Genomic DNA, 24,327 nt, shown 5'->3' on the forward strand with positions numbered 1-24,327 from the left:
TGAGATGAGAAGGATGTGTTGCGGAAAGATTGGGAGGGTACAGATTGAAATGGGAGCTGTGGATATATTTCGCATCATGAGACTGGTAGAGTAGTACCGATATCATCCAATGTCATTTTGCAATTCATGAGGAATATAGTTGAGAATTCACCATGGACATTTTAAAATGTTTATATTAAATAAGAACAGGGAGAAAATGCAGAATTGAGGGCGAAAAATTACCTTAAGTTTATTGAGCTTCATAAAGTTCCTTTAAAAATGGAAAACGGCTGTTTTACTTCAATTAACAAAAAAAATATCTAAATTGAGAAAAGGATTTCAGTTGGAAATAAGTTGGGTAGCAACACACAGGTAGCTACAGAGCCATTTAATTTTTTTAAAGGTCATTCAGTTCTTTTTATATAGAACTTTTAGTCAGATTTATATGTAAATTGTGTTGATATAAACTATTTTTTCTAACATGCTTGGATTTACAAAGTAGAATGTCAACAAATATTCTGGCTTTGGTATTTGCTAATAGAGACTCCCCCTTGTGTGCGCAGACACACAGAGTTTACTTCATTGGTATAATGTAAGAAACTTTTATTTACTTAAATCTTTTGCGGCGTATATTTTTAAAATAATTTTATACCTAGTTGAAAATACACTCATGATTAAAATGAGTGGATTATAACAGCAACACATACTGAAAAATTATATTCCATACCAATATGAAATATAAAATCAGAAGTAAGGCCAGTTTAATTCCATGGGACTTGTGCCCAGGCTAGTAAGTTTAGAAATTCAACATAAACTATTCATTTCCCAGATACTTTAAATTTGTAGATAACATTTTTTTTTCTTGTAACAGGAAAATAACAGAACCATGACTTACTAATCTCACTAGGCTGGGTGAGTTTGCACAGCATCTTGCGTTACCCGCAGTGGATGGGCACACAGTCCATTGAGCTAGCAAAGTGGGCAGAGGCAATTCCCAAATCTAACCAGGTCTGGTCTCCATTCTGTGCCCCACTTTAGAAACTGCAACAGGCATTAATACACACTTTAAGGCTTAATTTTCATTGGCTTCGGTTTAATAAACAGGTAGTCCTCCACTTACAACCCTTTGTTTAGCAACCATTCAAAGTTACAACAGCACAGAAAGTGATTTTCAAACAATAACATTTATGACCAAAGCAACAACCCTGTGTTCGCATGATCAAAATTCAGGCACTTGGAAACTGGCATGTATTCATGATGGTCGCAGTGGACCATGTGATCACCATTTGCGGCCTTCCCAGATGGCTTCCAACAAGTCGATGGCAGAAGTCAGATTTGTCTAAAATCACACAATTCCTTGAACAACTGCAGAGATTTGCTTAACAACTGTGGCAAAAGTTGGGCACGACTCATGTAACAGAAATTATGGCCCCAATTGTGGTTGTAAGTTGGGAACTACCTGCAACGCCAATCCAAAACGCTGATTTTGATTGATTTCTAGATGATGCCAAACAGTCAATTCAAGCAGGGTGTGAAACCCAGGATGGGGTTGCCTAAATGCATTACAGATTTGCATACTCCTTCCTGCCTTTGCATTTTACGTTTTTATGGTTATTCACAGTCTGGAATTAGAAATTGTAACTTGATTGCAGTCTCCAGCGTCTGGTTTGCTGTTATCAATCAGTAAATCAAGAGTGCTATGACCTGCCTATGAAATGCCAGGTCCCACCTAACAACCTGGTGCTTTCCAATGATTTGGGGCACAATTGCCCACCAGGAACATGCTGACTGGTGTTCATAGGCATTGAGTTTCAAAACATCTGGAGGCACTGAATTGTCTGGAAAATTGTTTACTAAAAATCAGCACTCAGTATTGTAATAGCGCATTTCATCCTTGGTTGTTCATTCTGCCTTTCAGTGTGGGAATTCCTGCTGAAAAACAAAATCAACGTGGTTTTACCTTTCTACTGCTTTATTCCTATGCCCCATGCTGTCTGGCCCATGTATTCGACGATGCTTGGCAAAATTAGAGGAGTTATTGAAACGGCGGCAACAGACCGCACATTCAAAGGGCTTCTCTCCGGTGTGCAGTCTCCGGTGAGTGGTTAAGGCTGAGCTCTGTGTGAACCGCTTGCCACAGACACTGCAGCCAAAGGGCCTTTCACCTGTGTGCACTCGTAAATGCTCCTTCAGGTCTGTGGCCCGACGGAACTGTTTGGGGCAGGCAAAGCAGAGAAAGGGCTTGGATTCAAGGGTAGAGGGAGTGTGTCCATTGGAGAGCTCACGAGCTGGGAAAAGAAAGCAAGAGGTGGGCTTCTCATCTTCCCTATGCTGAGCAGTACTTCCAAGCTGATCCTGCAAAGACTCACAAGCATTGCAAGATACAGAACAGGGCTCAGGATTCTCCAGTTGCCACGGTGATCTTGTAGCCTTCGGACTGGGAGAAGAGCCTCCAGAGTCGTCCGTTTCTGAGGCAGGATTGTCCCAGGCTAGGCCATCTTTGAGCCACGTAGATGGTTCCACTTTGAGAACGTTCAACTTTTCGGGGACACATGTTTGAAAGTCTCTATGGGTGTTACTCTTCTGGGTCAGCTCTCTTTCTCTAAGGCCACCGAAAGAAGCTCCCTGGCTACTGTTTTCCCCTGGCTCGGAAACTAAAGTTTCGCTTTCGTTGAATCCCCCATCACCTTCCCCTCTACCATTCTGCCTCATCTCTGGCCTTCCACTTGCCCCTCTGCTCTGTTTGAACCCTCTTGGGCCATTTGGCCTCCTTACTCCAAAACTCCTCTCAGAGCTCTCTGGATTCAGCTTGTGAGCAGAGCCCCCGTTGTCCCCGACTAGCAAGAAGCCTTTCCCACAGCTGCTGCCGCTCTCTAGCTGTAACTTACCAGGGCAGCTGTCAACCAGTTGCTTCTGCTCTTCCTGAATGTGGCTTCCCCCTGCTCTGTTCTGCCTTGAGAAGGGATCTGTGGGATCTTCGGCGCTTGCCTCTGGCGGTTGTTGCTTGAAGCTGTGGCCGTTGGGAACGGATGCTTGGCGGTAGCTGCAATTGGTGTTTCCCCCTAATTCCCCAGCATGCCCATTGCTCTCATTTGCTTCCTTCGAAGCATCGGCCTTGAGATCGTCTTGGTTGCCCTGCCTTATAGCAAGATTTAAACCAAGACTGACATCATCCTGTTGCAGTCCCATCCTGTTGAAGGGATCCATGCTACCACTTGGTTGTCTTTGGCTGCTAGTGCAGTAGTCCCCTTGGCTAGGCCTAGTGTTATAAAAGCAACTTTGCCTCCCTTGAAGGTTTTGACCAGCCTTGTTCTTGCCTTCTCTTAACTCTTTGACGGTCTGACAGCCGTTTTGCTTCGACAGAAAGGTAGGACTGAGACTTCTGCCCCCCTCCCCTTCTTTCACTTGCTCCAGTTTCTTTCCAGACAGAGAATCCCAGTCCTTCCCACCAACTCTCCCTTCACTGTACCCAAATGGCGGGCCATGAATCCGTTGGTGCTTGCGGAAGTTGGAGCCATTGTTGAAAGATTTAAAGCAGACACCACAGTGGAAAGGCCGTTCGCCAGTGTGGATGCGCATGTGGCCAGACAGCACTGAGCTCTGAGTGAAGCGCTTGCCACAGATGCCACATTCATACGGCCTTTCGCCGGTATGCACCCGTTCGTGATCACGTCGGTCTGAAGCCCTCTTGAAGCGTTTGGGGCAGAAAGAGCAGCTGTAAGGCCTCTCAGCGGGGAGGACCAAAGCCTCAATACTGCTGGACAACCAGCTCTGAGGCTCTAAAAGGAGGTTTCTGCAACCCTGGCATTGGGGTATTCGCTTGTGGGGCCCAGCAAAGCTTGGCAGGTCTTCCTGGCACAGGGGGCATACAGTGGGCAGAACTGATCCAATCTCTTCCTTCACTGTTACTAGCTGGATCTCCATTGGCTAATCGCCAGCATCTGTCCTGAAAGTGACAGAAAGGAGTCATGTAAACTACAAAACAGAACAGAACAAATGGAATGGAAGCCAGCACTCACGGGGAGAATAGGGGTCTATGCAGTGCTTTTTTTGTAAAAGAAAAAGGTGCCGGAACTCACACATGTCATACAACCCATCTTGCCTACCCTACAAGGTTCCATCCAAAAAAGGTGCTGGAACTCCGTTCTGAGCGTTCTATGACAAAGCCCTGGGTCTATGGCTCATTTCCTGATTTTTTAAAAAAACTAAGGCTTGAAGTGAGAAAAGCACACCGTCTGATCTGATAAGAAATGGGGCATCCAAATTTGATTTCCCCACTCATTCAAATGCATGCTGCTGCACTCATTTCACTTAGGTCAGAGAGGATATCTATATATCCTTGTGGTTGCTAGGAGCCCAAAATAACTTGATGGTGCCTAATGTCTGATGATCCACATATCAAGGTAACAAAGTAATGGATCTCAGCTAAAAATTATCTTATTTATTTTTATTTATTTATTTTATAATGAGACTTGTATGCCGCCCTATCTCCCGAAGGACTCAGGGTGGCTAACAACAATAAAATACAAATAAATAGAAATATTAAAAAAGAAATTGTGTCAAAGTCCCACTAAAACCAATAAAAACATTTAAAATCATAATTAAAAACCCCATTATCATCAGTCCAGGTTGGCCTGTTGGAAAAGATATGTCTTAAGGTCAGTGCGAAAGGACCGAAGGTCTGGGGCCATCCGGAGCTCAAGCAATGCTCAATGCTCTTGCTCAAGCAATGAGAGCATCCCACCGCTTTTGTCCAGGTTCAGATGTTAAGCTGACCTAATCATGACCTAATCATACTCCTAAACAAGGAGTATCAGGGAACCCCAGAGATGCAGGTTAGCACATTGGAAGAAGACAATGGCAAGTCATGTCTACACTTGCCCAAAAAACCTGCATGATTGTCAAACGTAACCCAAGGGCATTTTCCCCCTAATCTTTTTACAGAAAACAGACCTTTGTGGAGAAATCAACAGCTACTAGAATATGTGTTTTCAATGAAAGGCAGCAATAATGAGCAAAAGCACCAGACAAATGTGGGACATGGTGTTCTATATGTTGCCAGGAAGTAAAATCCTTTTTACACTTCAGCACAGTCATAAACTGCTCCACCGCTGGCTTGGTTGCTACATTTAGGTTAGAACCAAAACCAAATAAAATCAAGTTAAAGCTTATGCGATGTGTGAACCCCGCCGCTCTAAGCACAATGAGGTAGGGATGTAAAAAGTGTCTCACACATCAACCAAGAAACCTGTTAAGAATCCCAGCTAGGCTTCCCTCAAGCCAGCTGGTCTCACCACTACAATTCCTATCATTCTCAGCCAGGAAGCTACAGTCCTGACTCGGAGCTGACCTATGGGTCTTTCCTTGTGCCCCAATTCTTAGAGGCTGAAGCAGGCTGAGCTTACAAAGCCTCCCTCTCTGCCAAAACAAGAAAAACGGACCATCAGGAGAACCTCTAAAAGCCCTATGCCAGGGGTAGTCAACCTTGGCTCTTTAATGCCTCGTGGACTTCAACTCCCAGAATTCCTCAGCCAGCCATACTGAGGGGAAAGAGTGTTTCCAAGCTGAGCCATGCTGGCTCAGGAATTCTGGGAGTTGAAGTCCACGAGTCATAAAAGAGCCAAGGTTGACTACCCGTGCCCTATGCTGTACTGGATAACATAAATATTAATGTATATTGCTAGTCCGTGCATGATAGAGTCCCCGTACGCTAAATAAATATCGGAGAGCAGATTCTGTTTTTAACTAGACCAGCTTTTGAACGTCCAGGTTACCACCACCCCCCACCCCGCCGCCTCAGTTGCTACTTAAACTGGCCGAGATTTCCTCCCTTACTCAGGAAGGCCATTCGAAATCCCAATCGCCTCTTCCCAACGGGGTTAGTTAAGACTACAACTCCTATCACCTCCCAGGCAGTTCCCTAAACCTATCATTACAGCGCCTCACCCCCGCTTTCTTAGCAGACCGTGTCCTTAACCTACTTCCGAAGGATTTTATTTTTATTTATTTATTTATTTGTTATGGGACTTATATGCCGCCCTATCTCCCGAAGGACTCAGGGCGGCTAACAGCAATAAAAAAAAACAGTACAAAAGTTAAGGGAAAAAAAATTAAATAACAGCCCCAAATATTAATTACACAGTTAAAAATTAAAACTTTTAAAAACCCATCATCAATCCAGGTCAGCCTGATGGAAAAGGAACGTTTTGAGGTCTCGGCGAAAGAACCGGAGGTCCGGGGCCATCCGAAGCTCAAGGGGGAGTTGGTTCCATAGGGCTGGCGCTCCCACGGAGAAGGCCCTCCTCCTGGGGGTCGCCAGCCGACATTGTCTAGCCCAGGGGTGTCCAATCTTGTCAACTGTAAGACTTGTGGACTTCAACTCCCAGAATTCCCCAGCTGGCTGGGGAATTCTGGGAGCTGAAGTCCACAAGTCTTACAGTTGACAAGATTGGACACCCCTGGGCTAGCCGATGGTACCCTGAGGAGGCCCTCTCTGTGTGAGCGCACTGGGCGATGGGAAGTCGTTCCCGGCAGCAGACGGTCCTGCAGGTATCCCGGGCCTAAGCCATGTAGGGCTTCAAAGCAGGGGGTCTTCAAACTCGGCCTTTTTATGACTCATGGACTTCAACTCCCAGAATTCCTCAGCCAGCGTGCCTGGCTGAGGAATTCTGGGAGTTGAAGTCCATGAGTCATAAAAGGGCCGAGTTTGAAGACCTCTGCTTTAAAGGTAAGTACCAGCACCTTAAATCTCGCCCGGAAGACAACCGGTAGCCACTGCAGCTCACGCAGGAGGGGGTGTAAGGATGCCGGAATAATCTCTCCTTGGGGGTCGAGAAACTCGAGCTGTATCCTCCAACCTTCCTGAAGAACCCGTGTCGCCCCCAATCCACCCCGCCTCGTCTTTACGTGCACAGACACCAGGTGCTCGGGCCGGCCGGGCTGCCAGGGACATATAAAGCAGCGCCGTCCTCCCACCCCCGGGATCCGCTTATCTTCGGCTGTGAAATCGGAGGGTGCAAGACAAGAGAACAATAGTAGTCCGGAGCTGGCGAAGCTTGCGCGATGATCGGCTGGCCGGCTGCCTGCCTGCCCGGTGCCAGAAGCGAGGGAGTTCTCCACCGACCACCACCACCACCCTTTTACAACAAGCTCAATTTAAATAAATAAATAAACCTTTATTGTCAAAAGTACAACATGTGTACGTTAAGATTAGCTGAGCCTCCCCCTGTGCTCTCTCTCCCCCCCCAACACACAGTGACAACAAACCCTCCAATTCACTGCACACGCACACACTCACACACTCACTCACACCCGATTCGCTTGGATTCTTTTGTCCCCAGAGGCGTGGAAGTTCCTACTCATCCCTTCCTGGGCAGAACACCGGAGGCTGTCCGGTACCTACCTACCTACCTACCTGCCCGCCCGCTTCTAGGATGGATGGATTCTCACCTGTACCTGTTCTCCATTTACTTTAACACGAAGGTGTGTTGGTTGGTTGGTTGGTTTTTTTGTCTTCGGGTCCTTTGCAACTTTCGGCTGCCTTTCGCTGCCTTCGAACAAGCGGTTGGGGGAAAGCGCTCCCCTCCCCGCCGCTCTTCAGGCTGCCGTTCTCTTTTCCAATGCGCGCGCATCCCCTTTAAATGAAACCGAAGGGAGGGGGGAAAAAAGAAAATTAAAGGGAACGGCAGAGTCGGTCGCCTTATTTTTTGCCGCCCGTCAAAAACGCAAACGCTCGTTCCCGGTTCACCCCACCTTACCCTCCGGCCCCAGTTTAAAGGCACAAGACGCTCGTGTAAAATGGCGAGACTCGGTCATACATATAGTGGCGCGCTTATTACGTTTAGGTCAGGGCTAGGCAACCTTGGCTCTTTTATGACTCGTGGACTTCAACTCCCAGAATTCCTGAGCCAGCATGGCTCAGCTTGGAAACACTCTCTCCCCTCAGTATGGCTGGCTGAGGAATTCTGGGAGTTGAAGTCCACGAGGCATTAAAGAGCCAAGGTTGACTACCCCTGGCATAGGGCTTTCAGAAGTTCTCCTGATGGTCCGTTTTTCTTGTTTTGGCAGAGAGGGAGGCTTTGTAAGCTCAGCCTGCTTCAACCTCTAAGAATTGGGGCACAAGGAAGACCCATAGGTCAGCTCTGAATCAGGACTGTAGCTTCCTGGCTGAGAATGATAGGAATTGTAGTGGTGAGACCAGCTGGCTTAAGGAAGCCTAGCTGGGATTCTGGGAGTTGAAGTCCACGAGTCATAAAAGAGCCAAGGTTGCCTAGCCCTGGCTTATTTATTTATTTATTTATTTTAATTCCATTTATATCCCACCCTTCTCCGAAGACTCAGGGCGGCTTACAAGCATAGCAGTAGCCTATGTATATGCCTGCTTATTAGGGCTTTCACACACACACCCCAAGCGGCATTATTACAAAGTCAGCTTCATTGCCCCCAACAATCTGGGTCCTCATTTTACCTACCTGGGAAGGATGGAAGGCTGAGTCAACCTTGAGCCTGGTGGGATGCGAACCTGCACTAATTGCAGGCAGCTGGTGTTACTTAGGTTAAATCACAGGTGTCCAACCTTGGCAGTTTTTAAAATTATGGACTTCAACTGGAGTTGGAAGTCCACAAGTCTTAAAAGTTCCCAAGGTTTAAATACATCCCTGGTTTAAATACAGTATTTTTTCAGTGGAGCAATAAAGCAAGGGGAATTACAGTTGAATCCGAAAATTCTCCTAGGATTAAAATTTGTGTGTGAGGGTTACGTTGCAGCAAGCAGGAGGGTCACCACTTGGTCACAAAAAGAGGCCTACAAATGTAGTTCCCTTCCATCATCTAATGGTGGTCTGAATTTTCAGAGCTCACCTCTGATAGCTCAACAGCGACCTTCATAGTGCAATAAATACAGTGAAAGTTAAGAGGGCACCTGTTTTCCTGCACCTCCAGCAAACTTAATTATGCAGGGTAGGGTAACCATATCTAAAATAAACCTGACAAATCTGACTTCTTATAGCTCCAGCGTAAACATGCTATGAGGCTATGTTTGCCCATGTCTTCATGACACATGAAGGGAGTTTAAAGTTGTTCTTAGTTATCCCAATTTCATAGCGTTGCTTCTTTACTCTCAAGCCAAAACTTGATGTTAATCTGATGTCTTTCGATATGGTTGCTGATCAAAGAATGGAATGTTACAGATATTTTTCTTTTTATCCCATATCCCATCACTTATCTATAAACATATCCATAAAATATCATTTTTTTCAGTCCTGGTGTCAGTGGAAAATCCAAGAAGGGTAGCTATAAGTAACAACATATTTTAACCTTGCTCAAATAAACCAACTTTATATTCCTTCCTTTTACTTCTATCAGTCGTTATCACTCAAATACTGTTGCAGGGTTGGATTTCATTTCTTCTTTGCTTCTTCGTACAGAGTTCTTCAAGGCTTTAGCAAGCCTCTTCTGTACATACAGTAGGAAAAATTGTCCAAGTCATTCTCTTGGGTTTATTATTTGCATTTTAAATTTTAAAAACCAATCTGTTGTATTTGTATTTTTGTGGATCCAGTGAAACTCCCTTTTCTAAATAATTACTTTCAATACCATATCTATTTTGTCATATGGCATGGGTCCAGATTTCCTTAGGGAGCACCTGCTACCAGCATCAGTTTCCCATCGTCCTGTGCGCGCCCACAGGGAGGGCCTCCTTAGGGTTCCGCCGGTTAGAGATTGCCGGCGGGTGATTCCCAGGGGGAGGGCGTTCTCTGTGAGTGCGCCCGCCCTTTGGAACGAACTGCCGATGGAGCTTCAGACTGCCCCCGACCTTCGCTCATTTCGCCAGGACTTAAAAACCTGGTTGTTCGAATTGTCTGGCCTGGACTGAGGGATTTTAAATTTTAAAGTATTTAATTAAATTATATTAAATTATATTAAATTAATTTTAAAATTTTAATTTTACTGTTATTAGGAATTGTGGGCCTGTACTAATTTAATTCCATTTTATTCTTTTTGTACTGTTTTAATTGCCCTGTGAACTGCCCTGAGTCCTTTGGGAATAGGGCGGTATATAAATTCAACTAATAAATAATAAATAAATAAATATAACATTTGGTCTACATCTGACACTTCTTCAGTAACATCTTTTGGACATAGTCTATCCTTAAAACCAGACATAATTACTGCATTGTTGTTATAATGGCTACTGATTCCATTCTTCAAAAGTCTCCCTCAGTATTTTTATTGTCATAACCAACTTGACAGGCCTGTTATATTTCCTTTACCTAAAATCTTTAGTTTCCTCTAATGTCCAGTTTTTGAAACCTATTATTTATTTTGTGTCTTGTAAAAAGCAAAACAGCATATATTTCCCATAAGCAGTTCTGTATTATATAAATAATTCTAAAATCTTATTGTAAAAGTTTCAATATTCCAGTTTTGTCTGCCTCCCCCCCTTAGTCTGCTTATAACTTTCTAAGATTAAACTCTTACGTTGATTTCGTGCTATTTCAGACTCTTTAAATTCTTACGCTTAAAATTTTCCTTGGTTCAGGATTAAAGGCAGACTCACTCAGCATTTGCAAACATGGTTTCCTCTGAAAGTCTTCACCACAGTTGTGATCAGGATGACTAATCCTATCATCTTCCATACTCAAACCTGCAGAAATCCATCCTATAGTTTGTTTGAGTGGAGCAGCCAGGCAGAGCACATGTGGACCATCTCCCATCTTTTCCTTATCCAAAGACATTCCAAGGAACCAATCTACTCCCCTGTTCCTTGGCCTTTGCCGCAGTCATGATAGTTCACTATAGCCTCCCCCAGACTCTTAATGTGTGAATGCTCTGATCTTCGAGGCATGCCAGTTTTTATGATCCACCATCCCCTCCTGGAACACCATCTTGTATCATTAGACGATGATGAAATGATGAAAAGATTTTTTTTATCATTTTGTAATCACTTACAGCATCCCCCAAAGTAATACAACTGAAATGTTTCCATAAAATAAGCAACTCTGCTGGTTTAGAGTGCTAAACATTTTCTTTCCCTAGTTGATTGATTTGTCAATGTTCATCCAGCATAATTAAGAAAGCCCTTGTTTACTTGGATTTCAGTAAGGTATTTGAAAAAGTAGACCACAATTTACTTCTTGGTAAGATAGAACAATGTGCAACTGACAATACACTACCAGATGGCTGATCAACTGTCCCCACTCAGTGGAACTACATCTATATAGGGGGAAGTATGCAGTGAGTGATGGGACGCAGTGGCTCAGTGGGTTAGGACGCTGAGCTTGTCGATCAGAAGGTCGGCAGTTTGGCGGGTCGAATCCTGAGTGCCGTGTAACAGAGTGAGCACCTGTTACTCGTCCCAGCTTCTGCCAACCTAGCAGTTCAAAAGCACATAAAAATGCAAGTAGAAAAATAGGGACCACTACGGTGGGAAGGTAACAGCGTTCCGTGTGCCTTTGGCGTCTAGTCATGCCGGCCACATGACCACGGAGACGTCCTCGGACAAGCGCTGGCTCTTCGGCTTTGAAACGGAGATGAGCACCGGAAACGACTAGCACGCATGTGCGGGGGAACTTTTACCTTTACCTTATGCAGTGAGTACCTTATGGTTTTGTCACGGACCCAGGACTCTTTAACACCTTCATAAATGATTTAGATCAGGGGTGTCAAACTGCTGGCCCATGGTTTCATCATACCGAAGCTGTGCCCACCCCATTGCCAGCAATGCAAAAAGAGTCGCGATACGTCGTGACACATCACATGACATGGCAAGTTTGACACCCGTGATTTAGATGGAAGGAAGAGAGGGGGAATTCATCAAATTTGCAGACAACACTAAGCTGGGGGAAGTGCTACCACTTTGGAAGATAGATTCAAGATTCAGGAGGATCTTGACAGATGTGAGCATTGGCCCCTATCCAACAAAATGGAATTTAGAGGTGAAAAAAGTAAGGTGCTACACTTAGGCAAGAAAAAACAAGTACAGAACAGGCAGCACCTGGCTCAACAGTAGTGCCTGTGAGAGGGATCTAGGAGTCCTGGAGGACCCTACTTAAGTATGGGCCAGCAGTGTGCTGCACTTGCCAAAAAAAAAAAAAAAGCTAATGTAATTCTGGGCTGCATCAACAGATGGATAGTAGCAAGATCACGTGAAGCAGTATACCACTTTATAGTACACAAGTGAGGCCACATTTGGAATTCTGTGTCCAGTTCGAATCACCAGAATACAAAAGGGATGCTGAAAACCTAGAAAGAGTAGAGAAGAGCAACAAAGATGCTTTATCGCTTTCTTTGGAGCAACTGCAAGGATGCTAAGGATGAGGATAAACAGTATGATGGAGGGTTGTGAACACTACGTACTCGTGGACTTCAACTCCCAGAATTCCTGAGCCAGCCATGCTGAGGGAAAAGGGAGAGGTTTCCAAGCTGAGCCATGCTGGCTCAGGAATTCTGGGAGTTGAAGTCCACGAGTCATAAAAGAGCCAAGGTTGCCTGCCCCTGGTCTAGCCCAGGGGTAGGCAACCTCGGCTCTTTTATGACTCATGGACTTCAATTCCCAGAATTCCTGAGAGTTGAAGTCCACGAGTCATAAAAGAGCCAAGGTTGCCTACCCCTGATCTAGCCCAGGGGTAGGCAACCTCGGCTCTTTTATGACTCATGGACTTCAATTCCCAGAATTCCTGAGAGTTGAAGTCCACGAGTCATAAAAGAGCCAAGGTTGCCTACCCCTGATCTAGCCCAGGGGTAGGCAACCTCGGCTCTTTTATGACTCATGGACTTCAATTCCCAGAATTCCTGAGAGTTGAAGTCCATGAGTCATAAAAGAGCCGAGGTTGCCTACCCCTGCCATAGTCCATAATTGACTAGAGCAGGGGTAGGCAACCTCGGCATAGCTGGCTCAGGAATTCTGGGAGTTGAAGTCCATGAGTCATAAAAGAGCCGAGGTTGCCTACCCCTGGTCTAGCCTAACAAAGAGAAGGACTAAGGGTGACATGATAGCTGTCTTGCAGTACTTGAGGGGCTGTCACAACTTATTCTTCAAAGCCCCTGAGGGCAGAACAAAAAAGTAACAGGTGAAGCTCATTAAAGAGAGATCCAACGTGGAACTAAGGAGAAATTTCCTGATGGTGAGAACAATTAATCAGGCCAAGAGCTTTTCTTCTGAAGTGGTGGGTGCTCAATTGCTGGATGTTTTCAAGAAGAGATTGGACAACGGAAATGGCATAAGGTCTCCTGCCTGAGCAGGGAGTTTCGGCTAGAAGGCCTCCAAGGTCCCTTCCAACTCCATGGTTTTATATTTTTTTGCCCATCCACACCCAAAAGGCTCCCTTCTAGGCAACAGGTCAACAAGACAGAGATAACACAGCATGACTTTATTTGAACAGCACAAGAAAATGAACCAGAACCCCAGAGAATGGTTTTTAATTAAAAAAAGAGAGAGCAAAAAACAGACTTAAGTCAAATATACAACACTAAGTATCAAACTCACCGCATCACATGACGCGTTGCGACGTATCATGACTTTTTTCACATTGCCGGAGCTGGGGTAGACGTGGCCTCCGCAAGATGCAATCGGCCTGCAGGCCAGCAGTTTGACACCCCCGAAGGAGAGGAAATGTGGCCACAGCATCTCCCTGACTACATACCAGTCCATCTGACACCTTGCAACACATGTCTACACAACAGTCTGTCCTGCTTATTTCCCCAGCCTCACTCACATCCATCACACTACCAAGGAAACAGATCCCCAAACCTGTGAAAATATTGTAGGAAACCATAGCATCCCATATTTCTCCAAAACCAATCTTAGAACTACCGTACCAGGACTGCAGTAGTGCAAGTCAACCAGTAGACGGCAGTATAAATATTTTTTGCTGCAGTATTGTGGTCGCCTGGATTCTACAGCCCACATATGGTGGTTGAGGTCAAGTGGGGAGAGGGTTTTTTTTTTGCTATTAACTTGAAATTACAGCAGTTTTTCTCAACTTGAGCAAAATGAAAATGTATGGGATTTCCCAGCCAGCATAATGAGATTAGAAACACTAATTCTCAGGTAAACTCAAACTTTACCAGTTTTGGCCCAAACTTATCTGGAAAGTTGGGTTAAAATGGCACCAGCTAATTTGAAATTTTTTAAAAAAATTAGACTAGACCTGACAAGGGAACAGCTGAAGTACAGGTAATCCTCGACTTACAACAGTTCACTTAATGACCGTTCAAAGTTGCAACAGCATTGAAAAATTTTACTTATGTCCGTTTTTCACAGTTATGATCTTCGCAGCATCCCCATGATCCTGTGATCAAAATTCAGATGTTTGGCATCTGGTTCATATTTATGGCCATTGCTGTGTCCCAGGGTCACGTCATCACCTTTTGCAACGTTCTGAAAAGCAAAGTCAGTGGGGAAGCCAGATTCACTTAACAACCGCGTTATTAACTTACCAACTGCAGTGATTCACTTAACAACTGTGGCAAGAAATGGGGCAAAACAAATGTCTCACTTAACCACAGAAATTTTAAGCTCAATTGTGGTTGAAAGTTGAGAACTGCCTTACTAAACTATCTGAAGTTTGAACTGAAAATCTTTTGGAAGGAATTTTGAAATGTCAGTTTTTACTGGAAAACAATTGAGGGTTTCAAAATAAGAGAGTGCTCAGGTCTGATAGTGAAGGAATACAGGTAGTCCTCAACTTACAACAGTTAACGTAGTGTCTGTTCAGTTACAATGGCAGTGAAAAAAATGACTTATGACCGTTTTTCACACAACCATTGCAGCATCCCCAGGGTCATGTGATAAAAATTCAGATGCTTGACAACTGACTCACATATATGACGGTTGCAGTGTCCCAGGCTCATGTGATCACCTTTTTGTGAGCTTGAGAAGCAAAGTCAATGGGGAAGTCAGATTCACCTAACAACCATTTTTTTTAAAATTCCATTTATATCCCTCCCTTCTCCGAAGACTCAGGGCGGCTTACAAGCTTAGCAGTAGCCTTCATTCTATGTATATGCCTGCTTATTAGGGCTTTCACACAAACCCCCAGCGGCATTATTATAAAGTCAGCTTAATTGCCCCCAACAATCTGGGTCCTCATTTTACCAACCTCGGAAGGATGTTACTAACTTAACAACTGCAGTGATTCACTTAACTATTGTGGCAAGAAAGGTCGTAAAAATGGGGCAAAGTTCACTTAACAAATGTTTCACTTAGCTACAGACATTTTGAGCTCAATTGCGGTCATAAGTCGAGGATTACCTGTATACCATATTTTATCCTTTGCTGCCCCAGTTCCCACACTGGGTTTTATGCTTGTAAAAAAAATGTAGAGACGTCTTACAGCAGTGCTTGAATTTTGAGAGGAACAGGGGGAGACTCAATAAGGAAACATCAATTCCTCCTCATTTCCGCTACCTTCAAAAGCAGTACTGTAAGAGAAGCAGTCCTCCCCTCACTTCTTTGTATGTTTGCATTGTCATAAAGGGAGAGTCAAATCCTTGTTTCCCAGGAATTATGGAATTTAGCTGACCTTTTCCCCAGCCTCTTCTATCATTCACTTGGACAAAACCTCTGTTCTCTTTGAAACGCCATGTAGAAGAAAAAGATATCCTCAGAGCTGCCCAGTTTAACATCCCTCCCCACACCAGTTGGATGCTTGATACAAACTCTAGAATGGATAGGAAGGCCCTAGTTTTCCACCAGGCTGTTTCTGCGTTGAGGGATACATGAAAAGGGAGGCCTACCTCCAGGCTTAACAGGCAGTAGATTTCGATACCAGTTCTACAAATGCATTCACAGGCATGCAATGTCAGTCTACCTGATAAAACATGCCTTTGGGGCATAGATAATAAAGGCAGTGTTTATGCAGTATGTGTAAGTCTACTCGGGGCCTGTTGGAGTCTCCCTGCCATTTAGGCCTGGCATGAGAAAATGGCTCCTGCCAGAACACAGTAGCCAAGCTAAATGCAACCACGCTATGCTGCGTGTGGTGGGGAAATGATGTCCAGACATGTATCCATGCTAGGTGTGCACTGCCTATACGGCCAATGGTAACAGTGATGCTTGGGAACAAAGCAGAAGGGAAAGGATCTTCCTGGCAGGTTGAGGGGGGAGGAACATACAGGCATGACACACACTACCATCTATTAAAATATCATACCTGGTCCTCGTTGGCAAGTCAAAGTAGAAGAGGTCTATGCCAAATCTTGGCAAGCTGCTTTCAGCACACCTGCTAATTTTTAGCACACTTGGGGGAAATTCTCCGCTCACGTTTTTCCTATGGAACAGGTTGTCGTTGTGTTGACTGATGTGGGAATATTGGATCGATAAAACCCAGGAAGATTGAAGCAGGCTAAGATTACCGTTGCATGCATGGAAGCTAGCAGAGCCTGGGATGACGCTTTCCTAAATAGATCTTTGGGCCAAATTAAGTCCCCCTCCCCAAAGGCCAGTCTTTACTGTGTGGGGAGGAGCTGCAGACGATGCTTCCGGCGGATGTGCCTCTGGAGGGTGTTGCGTTCCCCGAAGCGCATGTGGCATGCTTCACATTGGTAAGGCCGCTCACCAGTGTGCACCCGCTGGTGATGAGAGAGCTCTCCAGAGTCACGGAAACGGCGCTGGCAGATGGGGCACTGATGAGGCTTCCGGCCCGAATGGGTGTACTTATGGCGCTCCAAGTGGGAGGTGCGCTTGAAAGCTTTGCCACATGCCCGGCAGACGTGGGGCTTGCTTTCCGAGTGAGTGATGCTGTGGCGCTGCAGGTAAGACAGGTACTCGAATGTTCGCAAGCACACAGGGCAGCTGTACACCTTGCGCAAGGTCCCCCCACTCTCACCCCCTTCGGGGCCCCCTGGTGTCCCCACTCCCTCTTCCACCAGGACAGTGTATGGCAGCCCCTGACTGTCAATCAACAGGTAACGCCCAAGTCGAGAGGTTTCTCCTTGGTCGAGGCCTGTCGAGGTCACACCCGGAGCGTGTACCCGCCTGTCCGTTCCCGGTAAGCCATTCAAACTCTGAACAAGGGTGCCGCTAGGAGAGGGTGCTGGTGGCCGAGAGAGCTTAGGAGGTGAAGGGGGGACATCTTCTCCCTCAACCCCCATCTCCAGCTTGATGTGCTGTCCCACATTGCTTTGGGGTTCTTGCAGGCAATCCAATGTTTCTGATAATTTATGAGGATCCCTTATAGATTTGGAATGTCTCTGCAGCTCCATAGGTTTTGTATGAGTGTATGAGTGATTTCCTTGGGGCACAGTACCAAGTCTGTAAAAAATAAAAAAGAAGCAACTGCAGGAATTAACCTATGATATGCTAATAGCTTTTTTAAAAAAAACCCCAAAAAAAGCCATAGAGAAAGAGGCACAAACATTTTAGGGTAAATCTGTTAAAATTTTAGCCAACTAGCCACGTTTAAAATAGTTGTGGCTGACATTCAAATATTCAAGAATAAGCAGTTTAAGTGAATAAAATTAGCATCTTAATACAGGTGTCTTTTGGAATGGGCGGGGGGGGGGAAATGCTACATTATGATTGGATAGACTCTCAGACTGGATTCCCATCTCCCACAAAATAAACCATGATACTATTTCTTTGGACTTTGCTAACAGTGGTGATCTCTACCAAGTGTACTTTATTCATCAAACCAAAGCTACATCAAGTTATGGCTCAGAGCAGATGTATTTTCTCTCCTTGCTATCAATGGTGGCATGACAAGTGGTGTCATCACCACAGGAGAGATAGCTTAAAATATTCTGCTCATTTGCTCTTCTTTGGGGGCAGAGTGGAATGAAATACGGAATGGATACATTTTGCCCCAAAGAGGCTTTCAGAACCACTTTTATTTAGCTTTTTTAAAAAATTTAAATCCAGGCTGTTTAAAAGTACCCACTCTGCTAATGGGGTTTAGCAGGGCAATCTGGATGGTGCTTTATGCCCTGTCAATTAAACTTTTCAGCTATTGACATCCTAAAATTGTGCACGCCTAGTTAGAAGTAGAGATTACTCCAGCTAAATATCATTATGATTACAATCTAAGGAACACTTGATTGGGCAATAAATCCAACTCGACTATTTCAATTTATATTTTGGGTGCTACACTTCAAAATCTGATTTTCCCAACCTAAATGAGTTATCTTTGAATGAAAAAGCACAGGATTAGGCTGCAAAACTGCAATTGATTATTTCCTTGGTAGCTAAAGTTTGTAGTCCCAACTCCCAACCGATAGGGCTAAGCAAGACTGCAACCTTAAGCATATTTAATTGCCACACTAGCTCTGGAAACATGTATTCTGTATAGTGGCAAACTGTTTTAGCTGGTAGCAAAGTAACCAGCCTTGCCTCGTTTCACTTCCCTTAGCAATGTGATTCAGCAGGATTCTGGGAAATCTGTGCAGGCATTACCCCCTAACAGCCAAACAAAATATTTATGAACACTACAAATGTCAGGACTCCTGATCAAACCCATAAATAATACTTACGTATTTACTGTCTTTAATAAACATAATCCTTATCATCTCTGTCCATGATAGCCAGATTTTGCCCTTTAAAGTCTGGCCCATATAACACACATGTAAAATTCATGTCATCAGTAACAGAAGAAATGCAAAAACAAGAGCTCTAAATAAAGCTTGACTAGGCTAGGACAGGCTAATGTGATGAGAAGAAACCAATTCCAAAAGCCTTCTTCAACTCGGTTAACGTATAAGAGTGTAAGAAGACCAATGATGGTCAGTATAAAGCCCCAGTAATTCCAATCTTCTGATCTCAAAGTGGCCAACCCAATGATTATCTTGGGTCAGGGATGATAGGCTTTATAAACCAGCACATCTGCAAGGTTCAGATAGGGGAAATCTGGTCTTCAGGACGAGGCAAGAGACATTATATACACTACAACTTACAAAGTTATAATTTTAATTAATCAGACCACCACTTCACCTACTCCTATTACTGTAAGACTGTTTGGTATAGTGGTTAAGGCATCAGGCTAGAAACTGAAAGATTATGAATTTTAATCCTGCTTTAGGCACAAAGCTAGCTGGGTGACCTTGTACCAGTCACTTTCTCTCAGCCCTAGGAAGCAGGCAATAGCAAGACATTTTTACCAAGAAAAATGCAGGAATTTGTCTCTCTAAGCAGTTGCCAGGAGTCAGCATCAACTCAAAGGGTCAAAACAAAACAAAACTCTCTATTACTAAGAAAAGGATGAGAAAGACTAAGAAATGCAGGAAAAAAAAGTTATGCTGGTTTTTAAGGATTATTGACTGGCTAACACATCAACATTTCACACGAATTCCAAAAAATAACTTACTGAAAAGTGGTGCATGTAGCCATCTTTAAACCACCTTTGAGGAAATAGCAAGGAGTTCCTGATAAGGATGCCTGGCTTTTTGTATGGCAGCAGCAATTGGAAAGTCAGAGTGCTCAGATGTCTCCTGGGAATTTTTTCTTAAATTTGTGGCTTTGTATTTTGTTCTCCTTCTGCCAACCTAGCAGTTCGAAAGCACGTAAAAATGCAAGTAGAAAAATAGGGACCACTACGGTGGGAAGGTAACAGCGTTCCGTGCGCCTTTGGCGTCCAGTCATGCTGGCCACATGACCACGGAGACGTCCTCGGACAAGCGCTGGCTCTTCGGCTTTGAAACGGAGATGAGCACCGGCCCCTAGAGTCGGAAACGACTAGCACACATGTGCGGGGGAACCTTTACCTTTACCTTTATTTTGTTCTCAGTTTGAAGCTTTTCATTTCCAGCTTAGCCAACCAGATGCTTTGGGAAGTTTGCAGAGGAAATCACAAAAGCAGCAGTGTTCCTTTACTGTTCACAGTTAAACTGCATCTGAACATGGAAGCTCAGTATTTTGTTTATAATGCTTAAAGGAGAAGCATCCAGCGGCAGTTGAGGATTGAACAGATTGGAAGAAGTGAAGAGCTATATATGGCAGAACTTGCAGGATCTTAGATCCCCCCCCCCCCATTTTCGGGACAAGCCAATCTGCACCCCCATGATCCTCCTGCTTGAGTACTACATGCCAATTGCTATCCCTCCAATTAGCATTTGCAACAACTTTTCTAGCCTTATCATATGTAGCCTGAGGACTGGCTTATTAAATTCCACAGAAAGCTTTTGGCAGAAGTCCATGTACTTCCTCCTTCCTCTCCCAAATAACAGTAGTACCCATATGTAGAAGAAATTAAACCAGGCTCTAAACTTACCCTGCTTGGGTGATGTTCCAATATCTCTGTTCTCAACTCTCATTTCTGCACCTAACTTTCACAGCAAGGTGCAATTGGTGCCACCATGCATCTTGTGCTATCATCCTGTGGAAGGATGCCACTGTAATGTCCTGGAGAAGATAAGAGAGCTCTTTGGGCCACCTATCAACTGGCAGTGGCAGGCAGTGATCCAAGCAAAACCAAGAGAAATTTAAATCCAAGATCTCCGTAAGGATGTGCCTGGCAGAACATAGATATCCCTGCCTGAAAGGCTCAAAAAGAATAAGACAGCAAAGGCATCTTCAACCGGGCAGGCAATAAGTCCTGAAGTAACAATCCAGACAGCAGCAAAGTTATCCAAAGCAGAGTTATAAGTGAAGGTAATTCTTAAGAAAAAAATCCGAAATTGGGAGAATCTACCCAGCGGGCACAGCCAGTGGCAAGCAACGCCAAAAACATCCTGGCAGATGAATCCAAGCTGATCCTTCACCCAAAGACTTGGTAGGGTTAGCACTGGGCTCCTAGTATCCGTTTAAAACCAGCCGCCTCCAGCTGCAAGCGGCCCCGATCCCGTTTAGCGCTAGCGATGTGGGTTTTTGTGATGAATCCTTCTGTTTATGGCAGCTGTCACCTACCTTTCCCCCACTCCCCAAAATCAACAACGGGGGCATGTACAGAACAGGGTATCTCCTCCCCTTAGTGTCTCAGAGAAGAGAGAGGCCAGTCCTACAGGAAAAGAAGGGACAACTCAAGAGCAAGTCGGAAGAAAGAGGAGAAGAAGCCCCGACAGAGGAGGAAAGGAAGATCTCCCTAAAGGGCGGAGGAGCTACCTAGAGCAGAGGTTGGGTGGGCAAGGCTGGAGGGTGGCGGAGGAGGAGAAAAAAAGGAGGAGTGAGTGTCACAGCGAAAAACGTCCTGACGGAAACGCAGCAGTTTCTCCCACCGGCTCAGGCTAAAGCGGTTCCCGGAGTAAACATTCCTTCTGTAGGATTGGGGAAAAAAAAAAGCCAGGCGGGGATGGAGGGTCCTCAACGTCTCCCAGGGAAGCAAGCGATCCTGGATCCCAGTCATCTCGATTTTCCCCGCGCAAATCCTTTTCTCCGTTTACTTCATCTTCTTTTTGAGGGGGGGAAGGGAGAAGAAACGGGCTTTTCGTTTATGCGCAATCTTTTCGAAGCGTCCGCGAATCCTAAGAGAGGAAGCGAGGTCGTAGAATAAAGATATCCCGCCTGTGGCTCCTTCCAGCGCAGGGAGAGTCACCCATTCTGGCAGAAGATTTGGGTTGCATCACCACCACCCCCGGAGTGATTTTTTTTAATTTTTTAATTTTTTTTAATTTTTATTTATTTTAATTCCATTTATATCCCGCCCTTCTCCGAAGACTTACAAGCTTAGCAGTAGCCTTCATTCTATGTATATGCCTGCTTAATATTAGGGCTTTCACACACACACACACACAAGCGGCATTATTACAAAGTCAGTTTATTGCCCCCAACAATCTGGGTCCTCATTTTACCTACCTTGGAAGGATGGAAGGCTGAGTCAACCTTGAGCCTGGTGGGATGCGAACCTGCACTAATTGCAGGCAGCTGGTGTTACTTAAGGAGGCATTAGCCCACTGCTCCACCAAGGCTCTTTTTAACATCCAGCCAGGACATCTCTGCTGGGGATGAATTCTTGTGGCCCGCTATCTACCTTCTTTCTATTCGTAGGACGCTTCTTTTCTAGGAACAAATGCAAAAAGATAACCCCAGGCATTTTGGTTTCTTAACCCTCCCACCTATCTGCTTAGTAATTTACTCTCTCCTTCACGACTTTTGCTTCTGCTCAGATCCCTCCAATCTCTCCTAATCTTTGCGCTCTCCAAAAAAAGGCAATTGCAGTCTTGAGTTCCATTTCCAGGGGGTCCGTTTTAAACCTTCCCTCACTACCAGATATCTTTTGCCTAAAATATAGGCAAAGATCTCCAGGCCTGTCTTATCAAAAACGAAAGTATCGTACATGTGTGTATAGAATTTAAGAAGGATTAATAAGTATAAATGTAGCATTTCCCACTAGGGAACAGAATTACAGAATAAAAATTGCATGGGACCTTGGAGGTCTTCTGGTCCAACCCCCTTGCTCAATCAGGAGACCCTATACCAGGGGTAGGCAACCTTGGCTCTTTTATGACTCATGGACTTCAACTCCCAGAATTCCTGAGCCAGCCAAGCTGACTCAGGAATTCTGGGAGTTGAAGTCCATGAGTCATAAAAGAGCCGAGGTTGCCTACCCCTGGTCTATGGTATTCTCAGGAATTTCCTCCAAGACCAGCATTTGAAAGCGTTAGCCATATTTTCATGTTTATTTATTTATTATTTAAACTTGTATACCGCCCTATTACTGTAGGACTCAGGGCGGTTTACAGGGAAAAAATTAAAAATACATACATACAAAGTTAAAATCGATTAAAACTAAAATTAAATTAAGTCCCTGAATTTAAACTAAAACCCCATTAATAAATAATTAAAACCCCTCAGTCTGGGCCAGACAGCTCAAAAAGCCAAGTTTTCAAATCCCTGCGATATGAGCGAAGGTCGGGGGCAGTCCTAAGCTCTGTGGGAAGATGGTTCCAAAGGGCCGGCGCGCCCACAGAGAACGCCCTTCCCCTGGGGATAACCCACCGGCATTCCTTGACCGGCGGTACCCTAAGAAGGCCCTCCCTGTGGGAGCGCATGGGACGATGTTAACTTAGAAAACACATACATAAGACAGAATGTATCTATACTGTAATTATTCTCTGTCCTGCAAAGAGGAAACTATTTAGGATACAACATCCTGTCTTCATCTGTGACAAGTCTGGGGGTTCCGAAAGCTGACTAATAGGGTTAAGTACATATTAATTGGAACTATTTTCCATTTACAGTAGAGACTCTCAGGTGACTTACCTCAGTGCAGAATGAGGCAAATAAAATCCAAGTGGAATCCTGTCATAACTGGGGAAAGAAACGGTTGTGGGAGAATGTGAAGGAATTCAAAAGAATGCCAAAACAGAATTAGGCATGATTTTACCACCCAAAATCCATAACTAAAATTAAAAATAAGCCAGGGGTACCTGATTATTAACCTAGTGAGTTGAGGTTATGACCTCTATGAAAATGAAAGGTTGCACCCCGATCATCTCTCATTCTTCCATTGATCAGAGATGAGCAGAAACAAGCGACTGCCATAGATGCTTTTCTCCAAATCTGTTTATAACTCCTTACGTGATGAACTGTTATACCTGGAATGTGTGGCAATCACCTAACCATTTCTTAAAATAAAAATAAAATAGGCCAAATAAAACAAATACTATACTTATAAGTAGCATCAATGATGTTTTCTATGGACACCTTTGGTCACTGATTTGTCTAGTTTGGAGAAAATAAAGTCTATTTCAAACTTGGTTCTGACCTCTGTATATTCCCTATTAGGGGTTAAAAAAGCAAAAATAAAGAGAGGCATTGTAGTTTTTAAAGAAATACAATTTGAGATTCAGGTTGAGATATTGCTGGTTAAAAAGCAAGAGACACATTTAAGATGAGCTTGTCCTCTATCTATAAGAATACATTCAGGCAGTTTTCCTGGCACAAAATACACAGGATTTCTAATCCTAACTGTAGTAACGAAGGATTAACTATGCAATTTTATGTCACAGTGTAAACTCTATCCCCATGTAAACTCTACCAAATTGCCAGCCCATGGGCCGGATGCATCATGCCGAAACTTCGCCCACCCCATTGCTGGCAATGGGGAAAAAGTTGTGATACGTCGCAACACGTCACGTGATGTTGCGAGTTTGACACCCCTGCTCTATCCTTTCATATAGCTAGTCCTCAACTTTTCACCATTAATTTAGTGACTGTTTAACATTACAACAGCACTGAAAAAAGTGACTTATGACCAGTTCTCACATTTATGACCATTACAGTCTTTTCATGGTCACATGATCAAAATTTCGGTGCTTGGCAACAGCATGTATTTATGATCATTGCAGCATCCTAAGGGACACAGGGTTGCCATTTGTGACCATCCCAGCCAGCTTCCAACAAGCAAAATCACTGGGGGAAGCCATATTCACTTAACGACCATGGTGATTTGCTTAATGACCACAGCAAAACAGGTCATA

At 44.4% G+C, this 24,327-nt stretch overlaps 2 protein-coding genes across 3 annotated transcripts; both read right to left on the reverse strand.

Moving 5' to 3' along the window:
• Window positions 1-440: 440 nt before the first annotated feature.
• ZNF784 (zinc finger protein 784) lies at window positions 441-7,707 on the reverse strand. 2 transcript variants are annotated; one of them, XM_083378019.1, is made up of 2 exons: window positions 7,435-7,707; window positions 441-3,925 (listed from the first exon to the last, which is right to left on the reverse strand). In XM_083378019.1, exon 2 carries the CDS (start codon window positions 3,901-3,903, stop codon window positions 1,936-1,938), a length of 1,968 nt encoding a protein of 655 aa, XP_083234145.1. In that variant the 5' UTR covers window positions 3,904-3,925; window positions 7,435-7,707; the 3' UTR covers window positions 441-1,935. The 2 variants fall into 2 exon arrangements, with proteins under 2 accessions (XP_083234145.1, XP_083234144.1); XM_083378018.1 differs by having other exon boundaries at window positions 7,429-7,707.
• A 5,627-nt stretch (window positions 7,708-13,334) lies between these two features.
• Window positions 13,335-19,403, reverse strand: LOC310649874 (uncharacterized protein). Its single transcript, XM_083378703.1, has 2 exons — window positions 19,278-19,403; window positions 13,335-17,233 (listed from the first exon to the last, which is right to left on the reverse strand). Exons 1-2 carry the CDS (start codon window positions 19,298-19,300, stop codon window positions 16,429-16,431), a joined length of 828 nt encoding a protein of 275 aa, XP_083234829.1. The 5' UTR covers window positions 19,301-19,403; the 3' UTR covers window positions 13,335-16,428.
• Between the last annotated feature and the right edge of the window lie 4,924 nt (window positions 19,404-24,327).

Source organism: Vipera ursinii (assembly GCF_947247035.1).
Source record: "Vipera ursinii genome assembly, chromosome: Z".
Lineage (NCBI taxonomy): Eukaryota > Metazoa > Chordata > Lepidosauria > Squamata > Viperidae > Vipera > Vipera ursinii.

Coding starts and splice junctions, on each gene's coding strand:
- ZNF784 (XM_083378019.1), bottom strand. CDS start 3,903: ATGGAGATCCAGCTAGTAACAGTGAAGGAAGAGATTGGATCAGTTCTG.
- LOC310649874 (XM_083378703.1), bottom strand. CDS start 19,300: ATGGCTACATGCACCACTTTTCA. Junction 17,234..19,277: donor GCTACATGCACCACTTTTCA/GTAAGTTATTTT, acceptor TATTTTTTACAG/ACTTGGTACTGTGCCCCAAG.